General features: G+C 38.4%; 2 protein-coding genes across 2 annotated transcripts; one reads left to right on the top strand and one right to left on the bottom strand.

The window, feature by feature from the left end:
* Nucleotides 1-281: 281 nt before the first annotated feature.
* On the top strand, nucleotides 282-2,844 carry LOC122651367 (nudix hydrolase 15, mitochondrial-like). Its single transcript, XM_043844734.1, has 4 exons — nucleotides 282-685; nucleotides 757-899; nucleotides 2,244-2,363; nucleotides 2,470-2,844. The coding sequence occupies exons 1-4, from the start codon at nucleotides 304-306 to the stop codon at nucleotides 2,692-2,694; spliced, it is 870 nt and encodes a 289-aa protein (XP_043700669.1). The 5' UTR covers nucleotides 282-303; the 3' UTR covers nucleotides 2,695-2,844.
* Nucleotides 2,845-5,585: 2,741 nt separating this feature from the next.
* On the bottom strand, nucleotides 5,586-7,783 carry LOC122651366 (magnesium-chelatase subunit ChlI, chloroplastic-like). The gene is made up of 3 exons (XM_043844733.1): nucleotides 7,574-7,783; nucleotides 7,202-7,317; nucleotides 5,586-6,897 (listed from the first exon to the last, which is right to left on the bottom strand). The coding sequence occupies exons 1-3, from the start codon at nucleotides 7,674-7,676 to the stop codon at nucleotides 5,845-5,847; spliced, it is 1,272 nt and encodes a 423-aa protein (XP_043700668.1). The 5' UTR covers nucleotides 7,677-7,783; the 3' UTR covers nucleotides 5,586-5,844.
* Nucleotides 7,784-27,400: the final 19,617 nt, after the last annotated feature.

Genomic DNA, 27,400 nt, shown 5'->3' with positions numbered 1-27,400 from the left:
ATTTTTTTCGTCATCAAGTTCTGTAATAACAACTAAAGAAGAACATCCATGACCCACCCAAGCATTTGAATCGATTCTCTAGATTAATCCTTGCACTTGCAGAGTAAGGATCACATTATGACATAAGCAATTCCCAACCCTCATGGCTCATGCTTTTTCCAACTTCCATTGAAAAAACCTATGAGCTTAGAAGATGAAGAATACAGTTATGGATCTTCCCGGGTTTACGGGCCTAAACTATCGGGTCGGTTTGCTGTAAAATAATTGATTCCCATCTCCAACCAAACCCAATTGCAACCTATTATGCGATTCAAGTATATGATACCAGTGCTGGGGCGGTTGTTAATGGCGACCAGTCCACCATCTCCAGTTACCAGCTCTGTCTCCTCTCTCATGGATTCCAACTGCATCGGAGGTTCGCTAAGGCTTAGTAACTTAGCCCAGCAGCTCCGTCTCTACAAACCTCCCCCTTCCTTCGACGATGATATCGAGGAGCAACGAATCGAAGAAAGTGCGGGGAAGGTAGTTTCTCAGGTGGGTATTGCAGAATCGGCAGCACCAATTACTCACCCAGAAAAATTCAAGCCCAAGAGAGCAGCGGTGCTTGTCTGTCTCTTCGAAGGTGACGGTGGGGATCTCCGGGTCATCCTCACCAAACGCTCATCGAGGCTTTCTACTCATTCAGGTCCGAGGAAACTGAAAATCTGTATGGTTCCTTGTTTGAATTTTATAAGACGAGGTGAGTTATTGATGCAGGTGAAGTGTCGTTGCCGGGAGGGAAAGCGGAGGAGGGCGACGCAGATGACAGCGAGACGGCCACAAGGGAAGCTCAGGAGGAGATCGGGCTCGATCCTTCGCTTGTTAATGTCGTGACTGTTCTCGAACCTTTCTTATCTAAGGTAAACATATTGAATTTCAATTTTCTATCCATTTCTTTTTTTAGGGCGTGCAGTTTCTCAAATTTCTGTATATGTTGCTATAATCTGCCCTAAATGTACCTGAAATTCTGTGGAACTTCCAACCGAATTTGGTAATGTGGTTTGAAATGTTCAATGAAAACCGGGTCTTGAGCTCTACTTACTTCTACTTGTTATCGTCAACATTACCTTTCCAAACTTCCAATCATGGTTTTCCTGTTATTTGAGATTTACTGATTAAAACAAAAGGTCAGAAATAAGCAATTAATGGAAGAAATATCATGTATAGTAGAGTACTTCTTCCTAAGTGTCCTCATGGTTAAAGCAATCGATGGCCCGTTTTGTGTCCGAATCCACCATAACCAATTTAATCTGTCTTTGCTGAGCCATTTCAAACACCTCTTCTAAAGTACCTCAAAGCTCATCACAATAGAACAAGGACGATTCCCTCCTGTGATTTCCAAAAATAGGGGTACCAAATGATCTCTTTTCACTGCTTAACGATACCCTGCAACCTTACCATACAGAGCTGTGGGAATCACACCTAAATCATTTTCAGGTGGCCTCCAGGATTGTCAATTAGTAAGCTAATAAAGCAATACTGAAAGAATTATTCACGGAGTCCTAACCTCACTCAAGACGTTTCTCACTTCATCAGTAGCTGTGTAAAATTTGTTCTCAACAGCCTGCCTGTTCTTATATACATGACAAACAGCTGCAACCATTAAGATCTTTGGGTGGTTATTCCACTTCTGCAGAACAAGTCTTAGCAATGCATCTTGTAATTCTAAAACCCAATTAGCTGTTTGCACACCCTTTCGAAAATACTGCAGCCAGAACACAGCCACACAAGTGATTTGCATATTCCTCATGGTGTTGATGGAAAAGAAACTTTCGATTTCTAACATTGTTCCCATACCCTGGTGCATATTCCAGTGAAAGCTAAGTGTTAATATGGTAGCAGGGAATAGCCTCTTTGTACTGAAACCAAGCCATGTTGAGGTCATTTTCGGGCAAGCTTAGTAGTACATCATTTTGTGGTACCTACTTTACTTTCTCACGGAAAAATAGTTTATAACATTAGTTGATAATTAGTACCTGTATGCCTGGAAAATGAAAAATGTTAACTTTTGACAAAATATTTTGTTTCTCATTTTTATCCTGCCCACAGAAGTGATGAGGTGTATCCAATGGTTGATAGTAGCTAGTTTTCAATTCAGAGAAGAGAAGTTACATAAAAACAAAAGGATCAGTCTACTCTACCGTGCAAAAGTGCATTATTTTTTCTGTTTTGTGTTCTTAAAATTATATTTGTTTCCTGCACAGCACCTTCTGAGAGTTGTTCCTGTGATCGGAATACTTACTGATAAACAAGCATTCAAGCCCATGCCAAATGCTGCTGAGGTGGAAGCAATATTTGATGCCCCCTTAGAAATGTTCATCAAGGTTTTACTCTCTAGTTTCTTTTCTTTTTCTACTGGTTTTAGTTTGCCTTCTTGAAGCTCTCTTTTTCTTCTTCTTTAAACATTTTTTGAACTCCTTGTGGATTCAGGATGAGAACCGGAGATCAGAGGAGAGAGAATGGCTTGAGGAGAAATACTTGATCCATTTCTTTGACTACACAACAGAGGACAAGAAGTATATGATATGGGGTTTGACTGCTGGGATCTTGATTCGAGCGGCATCAGTTGTGTTCCAGCGGCCTCCCGCCTTCCTGGAGCAGAATCCTAGGTTCAAGGTTCTTAGATCTCTTAATGGACAGACTTCCCTGCCCTGAAACCAAAGACCATTTGGTTGAGCCGTGTACTATTTTCTTGGCCTTGAGTGATAAAATCCACAAGCTACACTGGTTGGAATGGTTTTGGTTTGCCAATCATGGTTTTCCTATTATTTGAGTTTTACTTCTTGAACAAAAGGTCAGAAATAAGCAATTAATGGAAGATATATCATGTATAGTATAATACCTCTTCCTAGGGCTAGTCATGTAAGGTATAATAGTGCTTTCTAAGGCTAAGTGTCCTCATGGTTGACGCAATCGATGGCCAGATTTGTGTCAGAATCCACCATAAAACAATTTAATCCGTCCTTGCTGGGCATTTCAAACACCTCTTCTAATACATCAAAGCTCATAAAATCACAATAGAACAAGGACAATTCACTCCTGTGATTGGCAAAAAAATTGGTGCGAAATGTTCTCTTTCACTGCTCAACCATACCCTACAACCTTACCAGACACAGCTGTCTGAATTTAGTCACACTTAAATCATCTTCAGATGGCCTCCAAGATTGTCATTTGTTACGGTAATATAGCAATGCTGAAACAATGATTCGATGCAAAGACTCGAGACTGGATAAGACTGGTATCTTCTCTTTCTAAACAGCACAAATGCCATACTTAGAGAAAAGAAAAGGACATTTTTCATATAATATAGTATCAACACTACCTAATAATTTCTTGTGGCTGAAAGTTTTAGAGCCACAGATTCAAGTTTTTGCTCCAAAATTCAGAAGTGTCTTAGATCCCACTTCATACAACTAGGTATTCAATATTTATATACAAAACATTTGTTCACAACCCAGGATTCTATTTTATCATCAATCCAATCACAGTTCACGTTTTTTCTTTTTCTTAGATATCTAGACAGATGGATCCTATGTGAATCGTATGATGAAGTATCAGATGAGTGGATATATAGGAATCCAAATCTAGTTAATACATTCTTTAAGTAAGGGGTTCCCGTGCTATTCATATATTAAAAGGATTTGCACTATTCCAAATTTTGGATTGTTGAAGGGGCACCTTGCTCCTACTTTTAGTACTCCCCTATTCTCTGAGTGAAGTTTTATTGTTATTCAATAGAAAGGGGGAGGGGGATCTACATTGTAGCAGTAAATTGATTCTTTAAATTTCAGCAATGGTAATATAATTGTCAACCATAAATTGTCAGATAAAGAACACATCCTAGTCCTGTTTACATAATTAGGCATGTTGAGTAAATTTCTTTCAAATCTCCTATTTCATCTGTAGCATGTGTGTCAGTGACATGGTCCTTTCCTTTGCCTTTTCCTTACTTTTGGAACATCATCCCCTCTATACAGAGAACACCTAAGGCAGTGTTTGGTATGCATTCTTGAAATGCATTCTAGGTCGATTTCGCATTCTTAGGCAATAAAAGCAACTATTTTTATCATCCGAGAATGCAAAATCGAATTGGAATGCATACCAAACCCTGCCCTAGTTTCAACATCAGCACCTTAAACATAAGAGGAAACAATAGACTTTTGTCTCACAGATTAGCTATTCCTCCAACAGGTGAGTCATTAAGGCCTGTTCAAAGGATTAGCAGATGCAAAAGAGGAAAGAAAATCAACAAACCAGCTATCCTGTTGTGGGCATTCATTTCCCTCTTATAGAAAAATTGTAGCCTGCAAGATATCATGTGAGGAATCAACTTCAATCACCAAGCCTCTCTGTAGGATGATAGAAAGACTCAAGATCTCGAAGAAAGCCTTTACTTAGCTATGTTACCATCTATCTATTCTGTTGGACCCAAAAAGAGATTAAAAGTCTCACTATCATCTGCAAAAAACATTTCCCATGCTAGACAGTCTGGGATTATCAAACAAGAAACTGTCATAGTAGAGCTTCAAACAGCCACGGGGAGTCAAAAATGGATCATAATGAGTATCTTTCCTCTATTAAGCCATGTTATCAAATATCAAGCATCCCAATCCGACAAAAGACCTTCAAACACGATGTCTGGAAATTTCTCAAAACAGAAACCCAATAAAATGGAATCCTTGACACCCTTCATGACCCCACATTCCATTTTGAATTAATCTGTTTCCACGATGCACACTTGAAAAGATAGTCCTGTTCTATCTTCTTTTTTGAGAATTACGTACAAATCAGAATTTACAGTACAAACGCTATAGGGAACTAACAGAAAAATGTCTCTAAATAACTTGGAATTAAACACCAGACCCAACTTTCAAAACAAAACATTAGACATTCACTTCTATGAAAACAGGATCGACCGAGATTGCTAAGCATTTGTTTCCCCTTGCAAATAACCTCAAATCTAGCTTTACATAGAAAGTAACCAATAGCTATGGATCCTGCCCAACTATTAAGATCTCACTGGAAAAAGTTATCAAGTTCAGAGCACTATTTTAAACAAAGGATTGATAAAAGATAAGGGGGTACCAAATCCCCAACCCATGCATACAGATGGCCTTTTCTTGGATTACATTCACCTAACTCTAGCAATAAATGGGACTCAACCAATTGAGATCACTTATATCACTTGAGCTAAACAAAAAAAGTGTTCCAATTTCCATCAAGTATCACAGCAAGCATGGGCAGCATCCCAACAAAGAGCTACTCCAGAGTTCCAGCCTTTCTCAAAGAGAGAACAGGGTATCTACTGATACAATGGGAACTTGATCCTAATGTCTTAAATTCAGCTCTATAATGCAGTTCGAGGAGCATAAAGTAGATTATCCGCATTCAGATGCATCATCTCCGCCGAAAGAGATCCTTCTTCTTAAAATATATTTTGTTCTCACTTGTTCCACCACAAATCAAAACTTAAATGAAATCACACACAATGCACAATGGTTAACAAGGAAGTGCCTAAGATCCTAGATTTATCAATAAAGAAAAACTGAACCAAAAGCAAAGATGAATTCATTAATGAAGACTTTCCCATGGAAGAACCCTCAATTCAGAGGAATTACATCACAGTGTAAGGGTAGCTTCACAGATACTACAGCCAGATTCTTCCCTGGAAACTGAACTCCATCTCTCCTTGATATCATGGACTCTACATGACAGATTTGAAGGGCATGGAAAGGAACAAGAAAAGAAGGAAAGAAATAGTTGTCCAACAAAATTTACAATGCAAGGGTGACCTAGTCACTTTCCTCAGCTAAATACCTCATAGAATTTCTCTATAACAAGCAAACCAGAATCAATTGACTCCAGCGGATCCTTCCGAAGCCGGTGTCTTAAGCAGTTGGGAATGACGGTGGCTATGTCATCAGCAGTTACTTTGTCTCTTCCTTTCAGTGAAGCCAGAGCTTTAGCAGCCCTATTTGTCACGATATCTCCTCTTAGTCCGTCAACATTCAGTTCAGCACAGACCTTAGAGATCTTCACCTTGAGATCACGATCAATCTGAACGGAGGAAAGAGAACTCCTAGCTGATGAAATCTGTTGCTGGAGCTTCTCTTGTTCTGCCCTGTAGGAATCACGGAACTCTTTAGGATTTTGGTCAAACCTAGCTCTCTCCTCCACAATCTTCACTCTTAGTTCTGCATCCCTCACTGTCCCCACTTGTGCATGCATTCCAAAGCGATCAAGAAGTTGCGGCCTAAGCTCACCTTCTTCAGGGTTTCCAGAACCTATCAGAATAAAACGAGCAGGATGTGAAATTGATATTCCCTCTCGCTCAACTGTGTTCCATCCAGAGGCAGCAGAATCAAGAAGTACATCCACCAAGTGGTCATCCAGAAGGTTAACTTCATCCACATAAAGAATTCCTCGATTTGCTTTAGCTAAAAGACCAGGTTCAAATGCCTTGACACCTTCTGTTAGGGCCTTCTCAATGTCAATTGTTCCACAAACTCTATCCTCAGTTGCACCAAGAGGCAAATCAACCATAGTGATTTTGGTCATTGTGACTGGGAGTTTTTCCCCTGCTAAAACTTTCTCTCGAATTTCCATGCCCATGGTTTCTGGATCTTCTGGATCAGAGTTAAATGGGTCTCCTGTGACAACATTAATTTCAGGAAGTATATCCACTAGAGACCTGACAGTGGTGGATTTCCCAGTACCTCGATCACCCATGATCATGACACCTCCAATCTTTGGATCTATCACATTTAGCAGAAGACACAACTTCATCTCTTCTTGTCCTACTATAGCAGCAAAAGGATACACCGGCCTCTGGCTTTCCTTAGAAGCAATTTTCTGGGCCTAAAAATTACATGGTTCAGAAATTTAGCATTACAATCAAGACCCATCTCTGTGAATTTCGTAGTTGATACTGTACTCCAAAGTAATTGATATTGACAGATTCGGAGAATAAATACAATAAAATTAACTAAACAACAAAAGGCACCAAATTGTTTCCTCCATTTTTTTTTTCTATTTCATACCCAACAAAAAAAAATGTGATTCTTGAGAACTCTAATAAAATTTTAAATTGTGGTCTAATTACAAATTTTAATTGAATATGAATTCCATAAAAGAAAGTATAAAATCAGATAAAGAATAGAACCTGCTTGGTAGGGCCTACTTCTGTAGCTACATTAGTAACAGTAAGCTGGAGCTGAGATCTTCCTTTCTTAAGTGGAATTTCAAAACCCCCCAACAACTTCTTTCCATGAATCTGGCCTGAAACAAAAAAAATCAACAAAGCTTAAGCTAGTAAGTAGATTACTTTTTCTCTGTTCCAAGAAACTGCCATACACATTTCTAATTTCTCACTGAAACGGCAAGTGAAAACAAGAAAATTGGGTATTTTAGGAGAGGGCAGATGCACTGCAGACTAACGAATTGGCTTCATCCATTTTGTCTCCCAGAGAAGTAATGGGAAAAAGCAAAGAGGCATGCAAGACACAAAGATTAGCCAATCTCTTCTATGAAATACCTGAGGTCGAAGCGAGAGAGAGAAACGGAGATTTTGGAGACGAAGAAGAGGCTAGTCGATGAGCCAGCATAGCTGCAGAGGAGGGTCCGAGTGATCCCGCCATGTCCAGTTGTCTCTCACTTCTATACTGTAACGTTCGAATAATTTTCAGTACCACGAGCGGATAAGAAGATAGGATATGGAGGCGGCTTTGATCCTCTGATGATTCGGGACTTCAATTGGCATTATATTGGGAGCTTTGGGCCCGGCGGGTATGGGCATTAATCTCAATTGTAAACCGTTAAATTGTGCATTTTACGCATTTTCCCCCTTTTTTGGGTAAACTTTCACGAATGATATTTTGAGATTCGAATGTCGGATTTCGACAATCTTTATCTCATGCAATGCTGCAAAGATCAATCGCAAATTCTACTAAGGATATAGTAAATAAAAAATTATGCTCAAATTAGGGGTTCTAATTTGCAAGATAGGATGATCTATCTTCGCATCAGAGCCTAAACACTATCCCAAAATGGTGGGTTAACTTATTTTGGAAGTCTCGGCAAATTTTAGAAAAAGTCTAGTGTAAACATCTCAGTTTGTCTCCTCGAAAACCATTCAGACAATGAAGAGTATCTCTTGAGTAAGTGTCTTCGCATCAGTAGATTTTGGTATATTTGCTCATATTCTTGAAAAACATTCACAAGTCGTCCATGGAAAATGACTAAAATCCTTCTAAAAAAAGGGGGGGGGGGGAAAAAAATAGTAACATATTATCTCAAAATTTTAGTAAAATATCTGAAAAATGGATTATTTTGTCAAACCCAAATTTGGTATGAAAATGAACTCATTTGCCCTCCTTCGTTACGAAAAAATTCTAATTTTGATAAGTGCGACTCACACCAGAGGTTGTCCATGCCGACCAGTACCGTCCTCGGTTTTCATATAAAAGTAAAGTATGTAAAATATATGAAAAAATGGCTTTTCAATTATCCGAGTCAGGCATAAAGATCCTAAGTTCTGGATGGGCCTAACCCAACCCAGTTCTGCTTAGAACCAGTCCGGACTAAAAGTGTACCATCTAAAGCGGCAAAATGTGCACATTTGACACTCTAAGGAATGTCGACATTTAAGAGGCTTGAGCAGACATTGACGTGGCTTGTGGATCTACCCTCTTAAATTGTCAAACAGAACCTTCTGCATGTCAAGAAACCATCGCATTTTAAAATCTTTGGTTGACATTCGAGCCCCCAACTCGATATAGATGGGTGTTCTTTGACAGCCCTCCGATGGCCTTCAAAAAACCCTAGGTGTAGACAGACGGTTTCTTACTCCTTTTCTTTCAAAGGTTTCGGGATCTAACAAATTCATATACATTTGCTTTTGTTGTAAACTTCTTTTCCACAGGTGTGCTCCCACCTCATAGTAACAACACCCTCATTTGCTTAATCCCGAAGATTGGAAGTTTGGAGTATATTGATCACTATAGACCAATCAGCCTTTCAGAGTGGCTATCAAGGTCATTTAAAAAATTTTGGCTACACGATTAACGCTAATCCTACCACAAATTATATCTCCCTTGATCCCAATCGGCCTTCATCCTAGGGAGTCTCATTTCAGACATTGTGTTCACTGCTCATGAAGTCTTTCACTGTATAAAAAAAAAGGAAGGAAAACAAAAGAATTGCTATTCTTAAATTAGATATGAATAGAGCATATGATTGGGTTGGATGGATTTTCATGCGTCAACTTCTCATTAGATTGGGTTTTGTGATAAGATGGTCTCTCTTGTTATGGATAGTCTCAACCCAGTTAACTACTCTATCATGGTCAATGGGACAGAGAGGTGTTCGATACAGTCATCTCGAGGAATAAGACAAAGGGATCCTCTCTCTCCCCAGCTCTATTTATTATATGTTCTCAAGCAATAAGTTGTGTGTTGAACTAGGCAGAGTCGCAAGGGCTTATTCATGGGATTAAAGTCAGAAACTGGTCTCAAACCCTCACCCATCTCTTATTTGTAGAGGATTGCCTTCTCCTATCAGAAATCAGGCTTCAACAGATCCACAACTTAAAAGAGTGTATTGATGTGTATTGTAAGGTTAGTGGGTACACCATCAATCTAAGGAAGTCTAGCCTTTGCTTTAGCCCCAATACAACTTCCTAGTTGAAGCGTTAGTTTTCTAGAATATTGAAGATCGGGTATGGAGATAACTCGACTAAATACCTGGGAGTCGACTGGGACTTCTCACAAATTTAAACTGGTTTTTTTCCTGAGGTGAGTAATAGAGATAGTAAGAAACTCCAAGGCTGGTCTAAGCATTTCCTATCCCATGTAGGTAGGGAGGTGTTATTGAAATCAATCTTCCTATATCTAATTTTGCAGCAAGTCATTTTAAGCTGCCTAAATACATGCATGAGAGGATCCGAAGAGAGACGACCAGATTTTACTGGGGAGGAAAGGACGGATATGACAAAATCCATTGGGTGCCGTGGCAAGGGGGGGGGGGGGGACTGGAGTTGAGAGATCTCGTGCTTCATAACAAGGCTATTCTATCCAAGGTGGTGTGACGCCTGTTTCATAAGCCTCAAACCGCATGGTCATTGTTATGAAGTCTTAGTATTTCCCTTAAACTCATTCCTTGAAGGCGAGTAAAGGTAATAGCCCATCATGGGCGTGAAGGAGTGTACTAGATGGGCGACAAGTTCTTATGGACGGCTTAATTTGGAGGATTGGGCATTGTAATCAGATTAGACTGTGGACTGGTAAATGGGTGCCCTCTTTGCCACATTTCAACCTGCAACATCCACCACCAGTATGGTGTCCTATCTATAGATGGACTCTCTGGAGAACTCGAAACGATTTGGTGTTTGGTAAGAGAAACAGGACTCCTGAAGAGGTTATTGTAGTAACCCAAAGAGCCCATATTGAATTCCTTTGAACCACACAAATTGGGCAGCTGTCTCCATCTATGGTAGACCTTGGTCCCTCTCCTCTTCTGCAGAAGTGAATCCCTCCCACTTAGTCTTTTGTTAAGTTGAATTCTGATGCCGCTTGGAGCTGTGATTATGGGTATTGTGGTATGGGGGTAGTTATATGTAACTTCAAAGATGAACCTTTGCTAGCTAAATCTGAGGTGATTATGTTTCAATCCATCATTTAGGAAGAAGCTCTGGCCATTCATAATGCACTATTGAAAGCAATTTTGGATGGCGGAGATTTTATTGAAGTTGAATTGGATAGCAAAGAGGTTATCTCTTACCTTCAGTTTCCACACCACAGAGACCCTCCTCTCTCCATTCAACCCATTGTGTCAAACATTTTCCATGTCTCTTCTTGCTTTCACTAGCCCGAAAGGCCTTGTCTATGACATGTAGTATTGTTGTTTTGCCGAACATCACTCTGTGGTTCATGGAGAACTGTATTACATCTTCTGCGTGTTTTAGACAGAATGAATATAATTATTTGGGAAAATGTTCTCTGCACCGGGTATGGGGAATGGGCAAAATGACTGACCCACTCCTTCAATGATCAAATTGACACACCTATCCCGCTCCATGTGTTGGGGCACTTAGAACACTATCCCTAATGCACCAAATATTCCTCGTACCCCCCTAAGCTTCTGATAAGTCGACGTACCACCCCTGCTTTACCCCCCTAATGCCATTTAAGTCCACACTAAGTGTTAAATGCTAAAAACTGACCAAACTATCATTTCTTCTATCTTTTCTAAAATTTAAAAAGACCTAATTGCCTTGACCTATTTGCTAAAATTTGAAAAGACCAAAATGCCCTCATCTTCTTCAAATCATCATCTTCTTTTGCATACCCAAACTACCACCACCACCATCTACCATTAACACCACCACCACCGTGAAGCCCCACCTCCACCAACGAGGGCAGGGGCACCACAAAGCTTCTTACCCTTCTCCTTTGCCAGATCCTGCTTTTTCTTCCGAATTAGTAAACAATACAAGAGAACAGAGAAAAGAATCACCCCTCCCGCAACAACCAGAACAACATTGGAAACTATTTTCCTCCATGATTTTTCTTCATTTTCTGCATAAAAATTAAGGGGCAAAAAGAAAATTGGTGCTTTTAGTCTAGTTAATGCTCCCCTATTTTAGGATATCAAAGTTAACCGAATTAGGTCGCCTGGAATGGTAGTTCTGTCACTTGGAGGCGGTGGAGCAAGAAGGGTAGGTCTCAAAGCTTTGACAGGGAAGAAACGGTACATCTCAAACCTAATGTTACAACTGGGATTGAGAACCCTTCTACCTTGCAAACCGCTAAAATAACTGAGTTGATCAGCGATGAAACCCTCTAGGCAAACGTTACAGTCGTTCCCTGATAAATCAGGGCTACACTGCGCCATACAATACAGTGTCTGATTATTTGTGAACTTAGCTTCTTTAGTGGAGATCTGTCTAAATTGGAGGCAGCTTCAGTGGCGGTATCGTTCATTGTATCTCCCAAGTCCCAAGAGCTCATTAAACCGAGTTGGGTCTGAGATGTTATTAGGGTTCCACAACTTGAATGAAGGGGAGTCGGAGACGGGGGAGAAGAAGGACTGTTCGGAGTAGCGCAACATACACTCGTCGTACCAAATATAACTGGTTTTCCGGTTGGGATAGTGCTGGAGAATATCCCGAGCACCGAAGTTAACACAATTGCTGCACACGTCGCGGGTGACGTAGCCTGTGCAGTAGTAGAGGCCGTAAACGGTGTCAGTACCCTGGCCGATGGTGGCGTTGGAGTAGGCGTTATTGGAGTTGGAGGTGGCGTTGGAGGAGAGAGAAGAGAAGGGTATTGAGGTTGGATTGGTAGGTGCTGCTGGAATCGAAAATAGGACTTGTGTCTGGTCAAACGTGGCCAAGGTAAATAGGGTCGAGGAATAGGTAAGGGAGCGGTGGTGGAATTGGTAAAGATAGAGGAGTTGGAGGTGGGCTTCACGGAGAAGATGATGATTTAGGGAAGATGAGGGCATTTTGGTCTTTTTAAATTTTAATAAATAGGTCGGGGTAATTAAGTCTTTTCAAATTTTAAAAAAGATAAAAGAAATGGTAATTTGGTCATTTTCTAGTATTTTATACCTAATGTAGACTTAAATGGCATTAGGGGGTAAAGCAAGGGTGGTACGTAGAATATTGAAGGGTGATACACTAATACGTGGACTTATCAAAAGCTTAGGAAGTACAAGGAATATTGGGTGTATTACAAGAGTTACGCGTATTAAACCCGTTGGTTGTGTCAGGAACATTGTCCCTAATTCATTTTACCAAAAAAAAAAAAAAAAAAAACCCTTGACCAGACTATTGTTGTTTCACATGTGCACTCCTTTCACTTGACTCGCGCGCGCGCGTAACTACATTGTTTTCTTATGAAATGCGGAACTCGACCCCCGGAAAGCGGGAACAAGTAGTTTCGAATTTCAGCGCTGTTTCAATTTTGGCATTGGCTCCTAAACAATAGACTACAGATCTCATTTCATATATTTGTTTTAAAATTTTACTTTGTAATTCGAAACTTCCCTCCGTCCATTGTCGGCTTGTTAATTGTTAGCCAGTTCACGAGAAACACTGGAAAACAACCTCTCGCCTTTATTTCGTACGATTCATCAAATTTTAAAACTTAAAATCTCAGCAAATCCTTTCTCCCTCCCTGAAATCGAAAATGAAAAATTTTCGTTCAGCTTCAATCTCCCCTCCAAAAAGGACTCCTACCCTCCATTACAAATACCTCTCCTCGTCGGTTCTTCCCTCCCAGACCCAAGTCCCAACCCCCACTTTGTGCATTTCTCGTTCTTTCTTTCCCTCTTTCCATCTCACCTACTACTCAGATCATGGAAGTTCTTTCTGACAACAAAGAGAACATCCTTCCTTTCTCAACCAAGTCGACCAATCAATCAGCTGCAATGGCTCCAACTTCCCTTAATAAGAAAAGGAGAATCAGAAAGCCCCTTGAGGACATTACCCACCTTTTCTATCCATCCATTCGATGCTGCAATTCAGTTACGGATCGTGATCTTCTTTCTTCTCCACCTGATTTCGTCTCCAAAGCAAATCCTCGTAAGAGAAGAGCGGGTGATGATGTTCTTAGCTCATTGCAAAGAACCCGTTGGGAATCTTTAAGGAAGGACTTCAGATAGCCCAAGCTCATCCACTGTTGTTGCTGGTTCATCGATCAACCAATCAAATCAGATGAAACAGTTTACATATTTCTCTTACTCTTTGGGATGCAATGGATAATAGGATGGATTTCCGTCTTGAGCATTTAGGAATAAACCAAATGGGTTTCCATATACTAATATACTCATTATACATTTTATCGCAGTTAGTAATAAAGCTGGCATTTTATAGAAATCAAATTGGCAATTCAATCTTTTTCCTGTGTTTGTGAATCTGATTTATTTCATGTTTATTCTCTCAGAGACTATCTGAAACCTATCAAGATCGCCAACAGAATGGGGCTCTAACTCGGTCAGAATAAGATGAAGCTATAGATTTCCCATTTATTTTTTTCTCTTCTTGCATTCAAACATAGCCTTAAGGAAAATTATGAGCTGTAACTCGGTAATAATTTCTCAACTCACAAATCTAGATATTATTTTTGGCTAAAGTCAGCAAAAAGTATAAAAAAGAATGAAGTTTGAATTTGTGGATTTAAGAATATGCTCGTATTAACCTGATAACCTCCTTTTTCATTTTTACCCTCGGCGCGAAACTGATAAAGTTGGCTATAGATGTTTAGAATTTTTGTAATATTAGAAATGAGGAGAAGGGTAGTTTTGTAATTGACTTTGCCAGGCTCGCCTTGGATTTCTTTCTGTCGTTTTTGTCTTTCATTCTTGTATTTTGTTCATGAAGAACTCAACTCTTCACCTCGTTCGAGAGTACGTTTTCCCCACGCTGCTCGACATCGTTTGAAATACGAGAGTAAGGCAGCCCCTTTGCCTTGAAGGTATCGAGGGAGAACGGATCTCTTGTCTGATGATGGCTACGTTGAACCTTTTGGAAGTAGAGTTGATTTTGATGTCCAGTTCGAACTTCGAATGGCTTTGTGGTTGGAAAGGTGTCGTTGTTCGCTGATTCGCATCAACCATCCATGAGGTAGGTCTCTTGGCTCTTCTTATTTTTCTTCACTTTCGCCCCCCTAAAAAAAAAAAATCTCCGTTAGCAGATCCTATCAGAGCGTGGGTGAATGGAAAACTTACCTAAATCTCATAAGCTGCTACGTCGACGATCGATGTCTGGATCGGAGATGCGCTTAATCGGATTCCAGGTGATTCAGTTCAGTTTCCTTCGCTTAGTTCAATGTATATCCATCATACCCTACTGGAATCCGAAGAATGATTAAACCGTAGCAGAAGCGATTTTTGGTTCCGCTATTTCTTTATTGACTTGAGGATTTGAAAGCCAAATGGAGATTGCAGGAGGGATTACGATAAAGTGATTAATTAAAATGACGCTGGCATTCTATTTCTCTTCGATCGGACAATGACCCTACTTCCGGCGCACTCTGTCGCTGCCCCCAACCGACGGATTTTACAGTTCTGCCCTTTCTGGACTGAGAGGTAATCATGTAAGTATAGAATTACCATAATAGCCCTATGTTTTTTGTAGGCGCTCACGGTTACAACTTAATTGTTAACGAAAATGGTTACAAATAGAGAAAGAGACCCTTTCCCGCCAGTACATGTGCTCGGCGCCATTTCCTTCTTTTCCGTTCCCCCCATTGTTGTTCATTCTTTTCTCGTCATTTTTATCTTCAAACACAGATCCAAAACCCAGGGAGTTGGAGCATGCTTCTGTTTTGCTGCGGATTCTCCCTTTGCATCCCCAGCTTCTACATAGGAGAGCAACGATGAGTTCGAGGTGCAACTGGGACGGTTGTTGTCTCTGTTTCCGGAGGAGATGCAGCGGAGGGTGGGCAAGCACTCGGAGCGCCGCCACTTGTCAGCCGAATCTTGCTCCGTTTCAGTGCCATCAGGAACCGCAAAGGTGCAAATATAGCTTGTGACCTGTAGTGTTGGTCAGGCAATATCAGAAAGCACTAATTTATTGCGGGATTTGGTAAAGGATGCCCCTTCTTTGTTGCTCATCGAGCCTCCAGGAATTGGAAAGACTACGATAATTAGGTCTGTAGTTTCTGTATATTGGAGGATCCGCATGCTTTGAAATCCATCACTTTCTCATTTGAAGTAATTTGAGCATACAACTACTTACTAATAAAAAACTTTGCTCACCAAAATTAAAAATTTTCTTTGATTTTTAACATTAGGGGAGCTGGTGACCCTTTCCAGTTCTCAGATCCCTTTTACTTTCCATCTATTTGATTTCTATTTCTTCCCCTCCCCCCCCCACCCCTCTTCTCTCGTCGGTTGTTTCATCTGGATTAAACCTCTCAGAATTTGATCCCTATCCGTCGCAGATCCGTGCTGGTTTTCTGCGACTGTCCTTTTTGAAACATTCATTTACACAGAAAATGAAAATGAGATTACCTTATAAAATCACTGCAGCTGAACATTTGACTTGATGCTTTTGTATATATGAGTTTCATGTACAGTTTCTCTTACGTAGAGGTTCTTAAAAAAAAAAAAATTCCCTCTTGTTTCTTTACTCAGTGTAGCCTTTAACCACAGGGTAGGTATCTTTAGATATACTACATTTTCCTTGCAAACCGGGATAAAGGGTGGTGTTAGTGAACAGGTTAAGGTTTGTTTAACCAATATAGAGATGGTAAATACCAGTTTCAGATGCTTTGTATGGGAGTAGGTTTCATGTTTGGGTATGTGTTGTGGTATTTACTGTATCACCAAATTCTTGCACTTTTGGACATGAATACTTGTAACTGATTTGTGTTTTTTTGCCCCATTTTACTTTAAATACTTTTCAACTCGAAGATGTAATGTGGCAGTTCAGCTTTACATGAAATTGATACCTTAACCTACAGGAGCTGAATTAGTTAGAGGATCTCAACAAATGCAAAAGATCCAATACTCTTTTATAGGTATTGATGATTTTCCTTCTGTGGAGAAAAAATTGATATATGTAATTGTGTCTGTCATTCCTTTGAAGTTTCTGATTTAATCAATAATGTTTCTTGAGTGCCATAGATTACTAAATTTTTTTTATTTGTCATTGATAACTTATTTGAATTTTCCTACTCCTTAAGCTTGGAATATTGTACTGTAGTTGGTCAATCAGAACTGTTACTAATTAATTATGGTGGATCATCCAATCTACTGGCAAGATTGGATTGATCCACTCTGGAACAATCTATCCTGTCTGTCTGTCTGTTGAGCTATCCGATATTGATCTGGATTCAGATCAGCAAGGATCAATTTGATCTCTGAAGCCAATCCTTCCAACTTGATCACCTTAAATGATATACATTTTTCAACGGTTACCTTGAAAATGATTTGTTGATGTGTGTGATGGGGCTCTTTTTTAGTAGTTTTCTGTAAGACATCATATTCCCCCCTTTAGGTTCTTATGCTTTCTTCTCTTCGTAAAAGTTCTTGTGTTATGCCTAAAAGTTCAACCCTGAAAAGGAAATTTTCATAATTTGTATCACTTGTTATCTTAGAGCAATTTACACATACATATAATTGTAAGCAAGGGAGTTTATATAATGACATAAGATAGTAATGTACAATTGTGATTTTTTTTTGGATTGGATACTTACCGATTAGCTTAAGACAATAAGAAGTGATTGGCTAAGGTTAATTTTTTTCTTTTTCATTTTTCACTACTCTAATGTTCCAGAACACTTCAGTTCTTTTTTCTGTTTTAGTTTTGTATCACAATTTTTTTTGTTAACATTGTGTGTTGGTTTTACTAGGAATGTTAAATTAAATTTCAATGGTTATTGTTAATATATAACTACAGCACAGTTGATCCCTAGTCTCTATATGCTTTCTTCATTTGGGATCCCTGCTCATAAACAGCAATATATTGTAACAAGGTCTGAGCATGTATTGATGAAATGACCATGCTATTCAGAATTGTCTGAATTTACATTATCTTCTAATAAGTGTATGGAGCTTTTGAGTCATTTTGACAACGTTTTAGATTGTTTAGCTGTTGATTGAAGCAGTATAAAATCATGTGTCCCAAGTAATTGTAATTGACGAAATTGGGACAAACTTGTACAATGGCTGCAATATTAATTGGAAAAGAATACATATAATCACCATCTTACCTGTCAATACCTTGCAATGGTTATGATATAGAGACTGAAGTATTTGATTTTCATCCTTCCATGGCCTAAAAGCAGCATATGGGACGCTAGAACTGGGTGTCATGGGCAGCTTATATATATATTTGCCTGACTCTGTTTTACTGAGCTGCTGAAACAGGATACCTGATTCCAAACTGCTTATGTTATCTTCTAACTTACTAAGTACTCTAATGGGTTATAATTTAATTTTCCTTCCTGCAACTCTGAGGTATATACTTTATAACTTTTAGTTAATGTATAATGTATAACTATGAAAGACTCTTTTATAAAAGGTCTCAGCGAATCAACACATGTATTGTAACCCATGAGTACTTAGACTTGGGAGGGGGGGTGGTAATGCTATGAGTTTTCAGGACAAAAAAAGAAAAAAATTAATGATTCACATTTAGATGATGATAGAATTCATTATTTCTAGTAATTCTTTGAGTAGGCTCTTCATCTCACAACCTTTGGTTCAAACCTCCATTGCACTTGAATGCATACATGCACAAGGATGCAGTGTTCTAAATTTACCTGAACTTTGTGAAAACAAAATAAACTCTACTTGTGTTTTTTTTTTGGTGAAAAAGTAAACGATTAAAGTAAGTGGTTTCTTTTTTCGGCTTGGGTGGGAGGGGGGGGGGGGGAGAGGGGAGGAATGCCGGGGCAGAATAACTATGAAAGTCTCTTTTATACTTGAATTTTCCTTTTTTTAATAGCGATCTAGCTTTCTTAATTAAGTGCTGGTATCTCCATGGCCCTCTAAAAAATTGCTTGCATTGAAGTCCCCTTCAATTATTATATGCAACAACCCACACTGGATCGTATTCTGAAGGCTTTGAATGGCCACTTACTGTGATATTGTTATTACAAAGAAATTTTTTTTTAAATCTTTCTTGGATTCGTTTTACTCTGTTATATTTCTGTTTGCTTAATTTTCTTGTACTTTTCACTTTGGGCCTGATTGTTTCATGGTAAATTAAGTAAGGGGTGAATATTTTCCAAGCGTACAATTTTGCAATTTTATTTACTACTAAGAAAATTTGCAGATGTTCTGAATTTTTCATGTGAAAACTATTTGTAAGCTGTTGGAAAGCTCTCTGTTCGTACCATATTATGCTGAATTTCTTTTGGGACTGAAAATTAAGTCAGATATAAGCAAATTCTGGTTGAAATTGTAGTGAAAAACCTGAAATTTATATCATCCCCATGAAACTGAAAAAATGAAAGAAAACCATTGGAACTGAGAAGATACAAATTGAGAGGTCAAATAAGGGAAGGTGGTTAGATTGCGTTCCTAAAAAACAGCCATTCAAACTAAAACACTGCTAGTCCAGATCAAGAGCATCCTCGATTTTGGAAAGTAGAATTTGAGAATAGAAGCAACTACAATTGGAGGAATCAGATGTAAAAGAAAGAAGTTTCTCATTAGATCCTCAAATCTAAACTTCCATCCAGACCTGATCGACATTGGCTGAGGTGTAGATTGAGAATAATGGGAATTCGTTGTGTTATTTATCTGATTTAATTCTGATGACCAATATGAGTTCAGAGTTCCACCTATGGAGTTTGAATTCTAATGAGGCATGGTAATTCCCTTGGGTAATCAAAGTCCAGTCCAACAGCTCATGTTAAGCGTCATCCTAAATCATTAATCGATAATCTTAAGGAAAAATTTCTTAGATCCACTACATAAGAATGAAAATTACAAAATAAGTAGGCTTCAAATTAGTTTTACATCCCCTACTTACCATTTCAAAAAGATTTACTTAATCCACAAAGTTGGTTAGTACTCATGCCATGCAAGGAAAAAATAAAAACAAACTTTCAAAATTGTCCCAACCTCATTTATCGAAAATAAAAAATTGTTTTAAAAAGTTTGCACCCAATGATTCTTGTAAAGATATTCTAAAAAATAGTGACATAATAATTGAAATTAAGGTTTTTTTTTTTTTTTTTTTGGTAAAAATTAAGCTTTTCTTTTAGGACTAAGTTTCCATCTACCCATAGAGGACAGTTCACCTACCATCGTAGGGTTCACAAACCCTTCTTAGGGTTTTATATGTTCCAAAATACCCTTCCAATACCTTTTTCCGCTTGCAGTGAATTGGGATCACATTCACCGTCATATAGAGACATTGACCACCACACGCCCTTTGGACTTGACGTTACATTTTTTTTTTTTTTTTATGATCTCGAATTTTGGTATTCCGTTTTCTTTGTTTTTAATTTCATTCCCTTTGGACTATGACGCTATAAATATGTTTTCATCTTTTTTGGACTTTAAATTTTAAAATCTCCCATCACCATAATACCGTAATAGGTATTACTATTTCCCGTAATCTTCTCATCCCACTTTATCACAATCTTTTCCTATTTTTGTGGACTTCACGGTTGTTTTCTTCAATGTGGTTTAAATGTTTTTTACTTTTTGATAAATGGGGTTAGGGCAATTTTGAAAGTTTGCTTTTATTTTAGATGAGTACTAACTAACTTTAGGGATTAAGTAAATCTTTTCAAAAATGAAAAGTAGTAGATGTAAAATAAATTTAAAACCTATTTATCTTATAATTTCTGTTTTTATCTAGTAGATCTAAGAAATTATCCCTAATCTTAATTGATGGTTTGAACTCTCATCATCTAAACATAATGGAGAAAATCAGAAAGTAGATTGACGAGGAAGAACTTGTGACAAAAAGAAAGAGAGAGAAAGAGAGCTGGACTTGTAGATGATGACCAGAAATTAGTCAGCAAACCCCCTTTAACGAACAAAAAATGAGCTGAGCTATTTGATCATTGGACGCCAGTGGATTCTTCTCATAAAGGATCCTTCCATAAGAACTTAAATTTTTAGTGGAATCATTTTATAACTAATTTGGGCATAAAACATTGCATCTTCCTGATGTAAAATAGTGGGGCCCTATTGTGAAATTCCAGTTTTTTTCCCCCCCTTGCATCAAATTTTAGAGCTAAACAAATGCCCGGTAAACATATTTTCCACTACCATGTGTATTTTCACCCCTTTCTCAAATGAAACAAACAAGGCTTTCATGACTTCAGACATTGAGTTATAACTTGTAAGAAAGCCAACTTCTAAATCCCTTCATCACTTGGAAAATATTTTTGAGAATTATCTATTCTTTATTGGAGGGCAGGCCTTGGTGCAATAGTAAGGTTGCTAAATTGTGACTAAGTGGTCATGGGTTCGAGTCTGGAAACAGCCTCTCTGCGAAAGTAGCTGTAAAGTTGTGTACATTATGATCCTCCCCAGACCCTGCAGCAGTGGGAGCCTTGTGCATAGGGTACATCCTTTTTTTTTTTATGAAAACAAAAAGAAGGGTACTTATAGATTTTGATAGAATACATATTGTTTGTCTTGCGCATAGGTCGCAAGGTTAAGAGCTACTTCTAAACATAAGTTATCTTTAAACATAGTAAAGGTAATGTCTAAAGATCTATCACTTATATACGTTAGATCCTTAATATGTAGCCATGGCCATGGAGAGTTAGTAGGGGATGGAAGAGCATTGGCGATCATTTGGTTTGAGCACACCAAACCTCCTTGATCTCCAAACCTATATGAGCTGCATGATCTAGACCAGTCCTGATACTATACAATTCTGGTTCCCAAACCGTAGAAAATAAAATATTTCCTGCAGCAAATAACGAAAACCTTTCATCCATCAAAAAAATATACGACCAGCCTGCCAGTCTTACTCCTGGGGTCTGGATTCCTGCACACAATAAAATAGGATATTTAAGCTTAAGAATAGAATTCCATGAAACCAATTTGCAAATATTCTCGGGTAACTTAAATACATCATTGGCCGAAGAGGGAAGGGGGTGTAAATGTAAATCCGCTATCCAGCGTGAGACCTGGTGTAACACCCAAATGGTATCAGGTTTTTCAGAACCAAAGATAATTTTGTTTCTCGCAGACCATATGAAATAGCAAGTAATAATAAACACCTTAAAAAACCAGGTAGTTGAGGCTTTATCTAACTGTCTTGAATAAAAAAATTTAAAACAAAAGTCGCTCAGGGAATCATAGACCAGAGATTCAGTACGTAAACCCAGAGGAACATCCTTTTTATCTATTCCTTATTGACATTACAAGAATTGATTTCTGTTTTTTTTTCTATTGCATGGCTTTAGGTAAAATCCTGGATTTCTTTCATCATGTTCAGTTAATTTTGTGCATGTATCCAAGAGTGTAAACACTAGGACATGAAGAGGCTAGCAGAGGGGCGTGCAAAAGACTGCTAGAGCCTTGATTGTCCTCTCCCTCGTAGGAATATTGTTACCACAATGTGAAGTTCTTATGACAATTGAAAGGTTGTATGGAGAAGCTTGAACCCGTCATCATCGTTTGACTTACCCAATCTTTGTCCTCCGCCCCTGCCATTAACCTTAGTAAAACTGATCACCGTTGATATTATACAAACTTAAATTATATACACCAATGAAGTGAAGTATGCCCGATCGTTAGTGTTAGTTGAATTTGTAATTCCAAAAAAACTTGGAACACCAAGTTCCACAACCACTTTTTTTTTTTTTGAGTCTTGCATCGTGGTTTCCTTTTAAACCTTCATGTGATCAAATCCCCTCCTTTTGCGACCAGTTCATGTCCTTGTACAAGTATTGTCGGTCCTCTAGGGCCACTCACATGGAATCCACTCCTCCTATGGGTCCCCCAATAGATTCATGTGACTAGACCTGGAGGGCCTTAAATGGCACTTGTAAATGGACATGATCCGCGTTCCCTCCTTCCTAGGGCTGACCCTTTTTTTTTGGGTATACCATGGGTTCCAGCCCACGTTTTTTTTAAAATAAAGTTCCAACCCATCTTTGTTGTGCCACATTTACCTTCTCTCTTTTTCTTCTCTAAAGTGACAATTTCGTTGAAGTGAATCCTTTGGTAGATGTCTCGGGAATGAGTGAAAAACTTGTTAATTCCCTTTTAATAGAACGTGCGGTAGGAAAATTATCTCATGTAATTCCCTGTCAGGTCCAATTCCCTAGTGCCTGTAATAAGAAAGGGGTGGACCCCTTCCGAGCAAATTGTTCGGACAGGGATTGGAATGGTTATTGCGCCATCCCTTGTTAGGGGCACAGGGGAATTGGACCAGGCAAGGATTTGCAGGAGATATGGACACACGTGCGGTAGACCTTTTTCATTGACCACAAGTTACCTCCTTTCTTTCCTATTTTGTCCGGCACTCTCCTCCCTTATTCATCTCTACAATACTCCTAAAAAATGATCATAATGACTGTGAAGCCTCGTTACGCCTCATATCTGCTCCCTTTGACTTCTTTTTTCATATCAAACAAAGGTCATCTTCTATTCTTCCTGTAGAAATCAAGTAAATGATCATACACAAACATAAGGAGTTTATTGTGGTTTGACTTGAATGCCTACATCCACCTGAGATAATAGCTATAGACTTTTCTATTAAAAGTAGAATAGTTCTACATCTTTTTCCACCTGCTCATTTTGTGATTCCTCTTTAGGGTTTTCCCCAAATAGACATCAAATAGATATTCTAGAAATCCTAACCTCATAAAATTATAATTTTACCCTTATACATGTAATGGACCTAGAACTGACCAAGTAAACTTTATACAAGCCCAATAAAAATTACATGTGCTTTATAGAATACAAGACATAACAACAACACTTTATACTCCAAACAAATTTGGAAATCTAAAATAGATGATTTAAAAATCTATATTTCATGAGGTTTCCACCATGCCTTCCAAGGAGCTATTTCAGTGCTGTTAATGATAAAGATTGCACTTTGTGAAATCCTTTAATAAAATTAAAGATGTAGAGGTCAACCAGTAAATAAGGAACCATTCAATGGATTCCTCTTTTTTACGTGCAAACTTCAGAGTCTAAGAGCTGGCAAATGGGTTCAAATTCATAACCGTGCATGGTACCCATTTAGCTTTGATGGGTAATGCTGTAAAGAGCTGGAATGCCGGGACGAGTGTAAGAGAACTTGAAAGTTTTGCTGCCCAATAGCATGTGCCTACGTTTGGTTGGGCCGAAAATTATGAAAAGTGAAAGGAAATGCTTTGGCAGAAAGTTCAAAATTTTCCTCAAATGCCTCACAAACTGTCTTTGTACGTTCTTCGATCGATTCAAAATAGAAAGATGCTAATGATCAAAGAAGGTTGGGGACACAAAAAGAGGTCAACTTTTTGAAAAGTAATGTTGGGTTTGGTCCCCAATTAAAAAGGTCAACCTGTAAAAAAGATATTCCTTTCCTTTTCCATGCAATCAAACCAACATCAGACATTGGCTCCTTTTCTTTTCCCCTTTTTTATTTTTTATTTTTTATATCCTACTTCATTTCCCTGAATTCCTCCTTTCAAAATCTAGAAAACCAAACGTAGTCAAGAACAGTGGAACTTGAAAAGATATACTTCCAATCAGCAAAATAGTCCATTAATACAAAAGAATGTTCTAATTTCCATATAGGTTGGGATTAATATATGTATAGGAATCATCTTTGCTCATCAAGCTATGATCCCTATTAGGAATATATAAAGATCTCAAGGAGATTGACTCCATGCTTCGTTTCATGGAAATACGTGAAGAAAGAAAATTGGTGGAACTTCTAGGATGTCAATCCCCACTGGATTCATTCGTAACTGCTTAGTCCAAACAAATTTCAAAATTTCTGGTTTCAAGATTTATGGGTTTTTTACACACCAAGACCGAAAAGAATGATCTAAAGAATGACCATGAAATCATTGCCCACTTCTTGTTTGCTTTATTGCCACTATGAACCAGAGAATCTCTGTGATCATGCCGACCCAAGTTATTACATTAATGAAGTCAATCTTCAATCTTCACCATTTCCACCAGAAGGGAATTAATAACGTACAAGGCTTCTGTATGATTATATCCAATATATGTGTTGGATACAGATCCACTACCCCATTAGCTTAGGCCCTTATCTACCTAATTAGTGTGTACGCTTAGTACCAGCTAGAGAAGGGTACGGTGTGTGTGAGGGCCTAAGGACTTCTCCCGTTGGAATGGTCATAATAGCATTCTATCAAAATACAAAAAGTTATTAAAAACAGTTAAGTGCAGCAAGGACCTTATCAAACTATGCTTTTGCCCAATTTAGGCCATTATCTACCTAATTTTTGTGTGAGAGCATTCCATCAAAATAGAATTCGAGAACCCACATTTCAAAACCGGTAGTGTACGTGAGTAGGTACCTTATCAAACTGTGTTTATGCTCCATTAGGCCATTATCTACCTAATTACTTTGTACGCTTACTACTAGAGTAGGGTATGTGAGAGGGCTTATGGGCTTCTCCGATCCCATTGAAGATGCCAATGTTTCGCTTGTGTGTGTGCGTCATTGTTGATTGCTCTTAGCTCTTAAGAGAATTGCATCAAAAATAAAAAAGGAAAGTACAAAGTTAAACAATTTGCCGCCTCACACAGGCAGGGCGAAATGACGTCCTACCATGGCCACTGCTGGAACACCCTACCCGGATGGGTCAGGGCGATCATTTTGTCCCTGCTTGTGTGAGGCTGCACGCCTACCACGGGGGCAGACGGCAGCAGAGGATCACGAAAACAGGTAGGGTATGTGAGTATGGTTATGTGCATTTAGGCCATTTACCTAATTTGTGTGTGTGTGAGATGCCAATCTTCTTTAAGGCATGTCAAAATTTGGCCCAAAATGGATATGATCAATTTATCCGGTGGAAAACTGAAATCGGACCGAATGAATACATATCAGTTCAATTTTGGTTTGGATTTAAAATATTAAATATTGGTCGGTTTCGGCCTAATCCGATGGGACAGATAAAACCAAATCAAAATCGGCCAACTGAATGAACCAAACCAATTCAAAACTGAAATAAACCAACAAAAATCAATAGTATTCTATAGTATTATTTATTTAATCAAATTGATTTTAACTACTAAAAATCAAGAGATATATATGTTCTATATAACTTCTGGGACCTCGATGCTAATTGAAATTTATATATTAGTTATTTTATTTTTAGGCAAAAGTTCCATGCATGCATGGCTGTGCATGCTTGCATGACCATGCCACCCTCTCAAAATAGGGGTCGAAATGACCATATATATACCCCCTATTTGATGCATCGTAACCCCTACCAGCCTTATGGTTTGATAGCTTATCAAGTTATCAACTTCGGTTTTCATTTTAAGGACCGCCCGAGTCAAACCGAACTGAACCGATTGTTTAACACCCCTACTTTCGCTTGTGTGCATTCATTAGGCCATTATCTACCTAATAATTTGTGTAGCAGGTCATTATCTGATCTGAGTAAGAACCTTATCAAACTTTGCTTATGCCCCCATTAGGCCATTATCTACCTAATAATTTGTGTTCCAAAGGGCCTAATTGAGGTCGATCTTCTCCCATTGAAGATCCCAATCTTATGGTCAGTTGTGTGCCTGCGTTAATATTGTTGATTGGTCTTAAGTCTTAACAATAGGAAAGGAATGGAAAAAGTTCAAAACAGTTACTGTCAAAATAACCTTATTAAAACAGTGAATCAGGCTTTTCGTACCCATTGTTTAGGTTCGACATTATTTGTTAATAATGTCTTAATGATCATGAGATTGTGTACTTCTTGGCGGCAAAGCTGTGCTTATCTGTTGGATGAAGCAACCAAATTAATAATATTAGCTTTCTCTCTACCTTTTTGCTTAGTTGGTTGGTTGGTTCTTTCTTAGGTCACTTTGTAGGTAATGAAATCCCATTAGATGGAATGGATAACCAAATAGTAGATAAAGTGGTCGGTACGTATCTGATAATATATAAGCTTCAAAACCAAAAGTCTTTCTTCTTTACTTTATCCAATTCAGTAACTTGTGTATTTTTTTTTTCCTTTTCCTCCGTGTTATCAACTATATCTAACATGTAATGGTTATCTCTTCATGTTTGTGATTTGTTAACATGACAACGATGGTGGTGAGAATTTGGTGTAGGCGGCGGCGGAAAGGTCGGATCGGGAGAGTAAATTGCACAAATACAAAGTGTATAAATATGGACATAATAAAAATGATAAATATGGGCTAAAACATTTCTCTAATTGTTGCATTTTGGATGACCCAAAAATGACCTTGAATTCGTTATATGTGGACAGGTAAAATTCTGGTGACAACTTTGGGCTGCCACTTTGTTGACTTTGGTTCCTTTTAGTCCAAGAGTGGTGCTGGGACTTGAGTTAGGTCTTGGGCATGATTTTGAAATGGGACCTTCATGATGTGGGTTGAGCCCGCATCAGAATTCAATGCTCTATTACTCTATTAATGTGATAGTTTTTCTTGAGGTCTCTTAAAAGTACAAGGGTTTTACCATCACTTCCTGTTTTTCTTTCTTACAATTTTCTAAACAAATTGTTAGGAACTTGGCGGGTAGAACTCATCCTTGAAAGCTATTTATTATAGAGAGGGTTCGGGTTTACTCACATCCAATATGAGATTATTACTTTCACCTTCTGCATGAAATCACTACACAAACTTGCTAATTAACATGCATTAGTTATTTCTTAGGTCTCCTAATTAAACATTATATATTTTCTTAATTTTATGCCAAAGATGGGTGTCTATTGTGCAT

This window comes from Telopea speciosissima, chromosome 2 (genome assembly GCF_018873765.1).
Source record: "Telopea speciosissima isolate NSW1024214 ecotype Mountain lineage chromosome 2, Tspe_v1, whole genome shotgun sequence".
In the NCBI taxonomy this organism is placed as follows: domain Eukaryota; kingdom Viridiplantae; phylum Streptophyta; class Magnoliopsida; order Proteales; family Proteaceae; genus Telopea; species Telopea speciosissima.
The sequence above is the reverse complement of the archived record's forward strand: the minus strand, read 5'-3'. Positions and strand labels throughout refer to the sequence as shown.

Coding starts and splice junctions, on each gene's coding strand:
- LOC122651366 (XM_043844733.1), bottom strand. CDS start 7,676: ATGGCGGGATCACTCGGACCCTCCTCTGCAGCTATGCTGGCTCATCGA. Junction 7,318..7,573: donor CTCTCTCGCTTCGACCTCAG/GTATTTCATAGA, acceptor TTTTTGTTTCAG/GCCAGATTCATGGAAAGAAG. Junction 6,898..7,201: donor AAGTAGGCCCTACCAAGCAG/GTTCTATTCTTT, acceptor TGTAATTTTTAG/GCCCAGAAAATTGCTTCTAA.
- LOC122651367 (XM_043844734.1), top strand. CDS start 304: ATGCGATTCAAGTATATGATACCAGTGCTGGGGCGGTTGTTAATGGCG. Junction 900..2,243: donor TCGAACCTTTCTTATCTAAG/GTAAACATATTG, acceptor TTTCCTGCACAG/CACCTTCTGAGAGTTGTTCC. Junction 2,364..2,469: donor CCTTAGAAATGTTCATCAAG/GTTTTACTCTCT, acceptor TTGTGGATTCAG/GATGAGAACCGGAGATCAGA.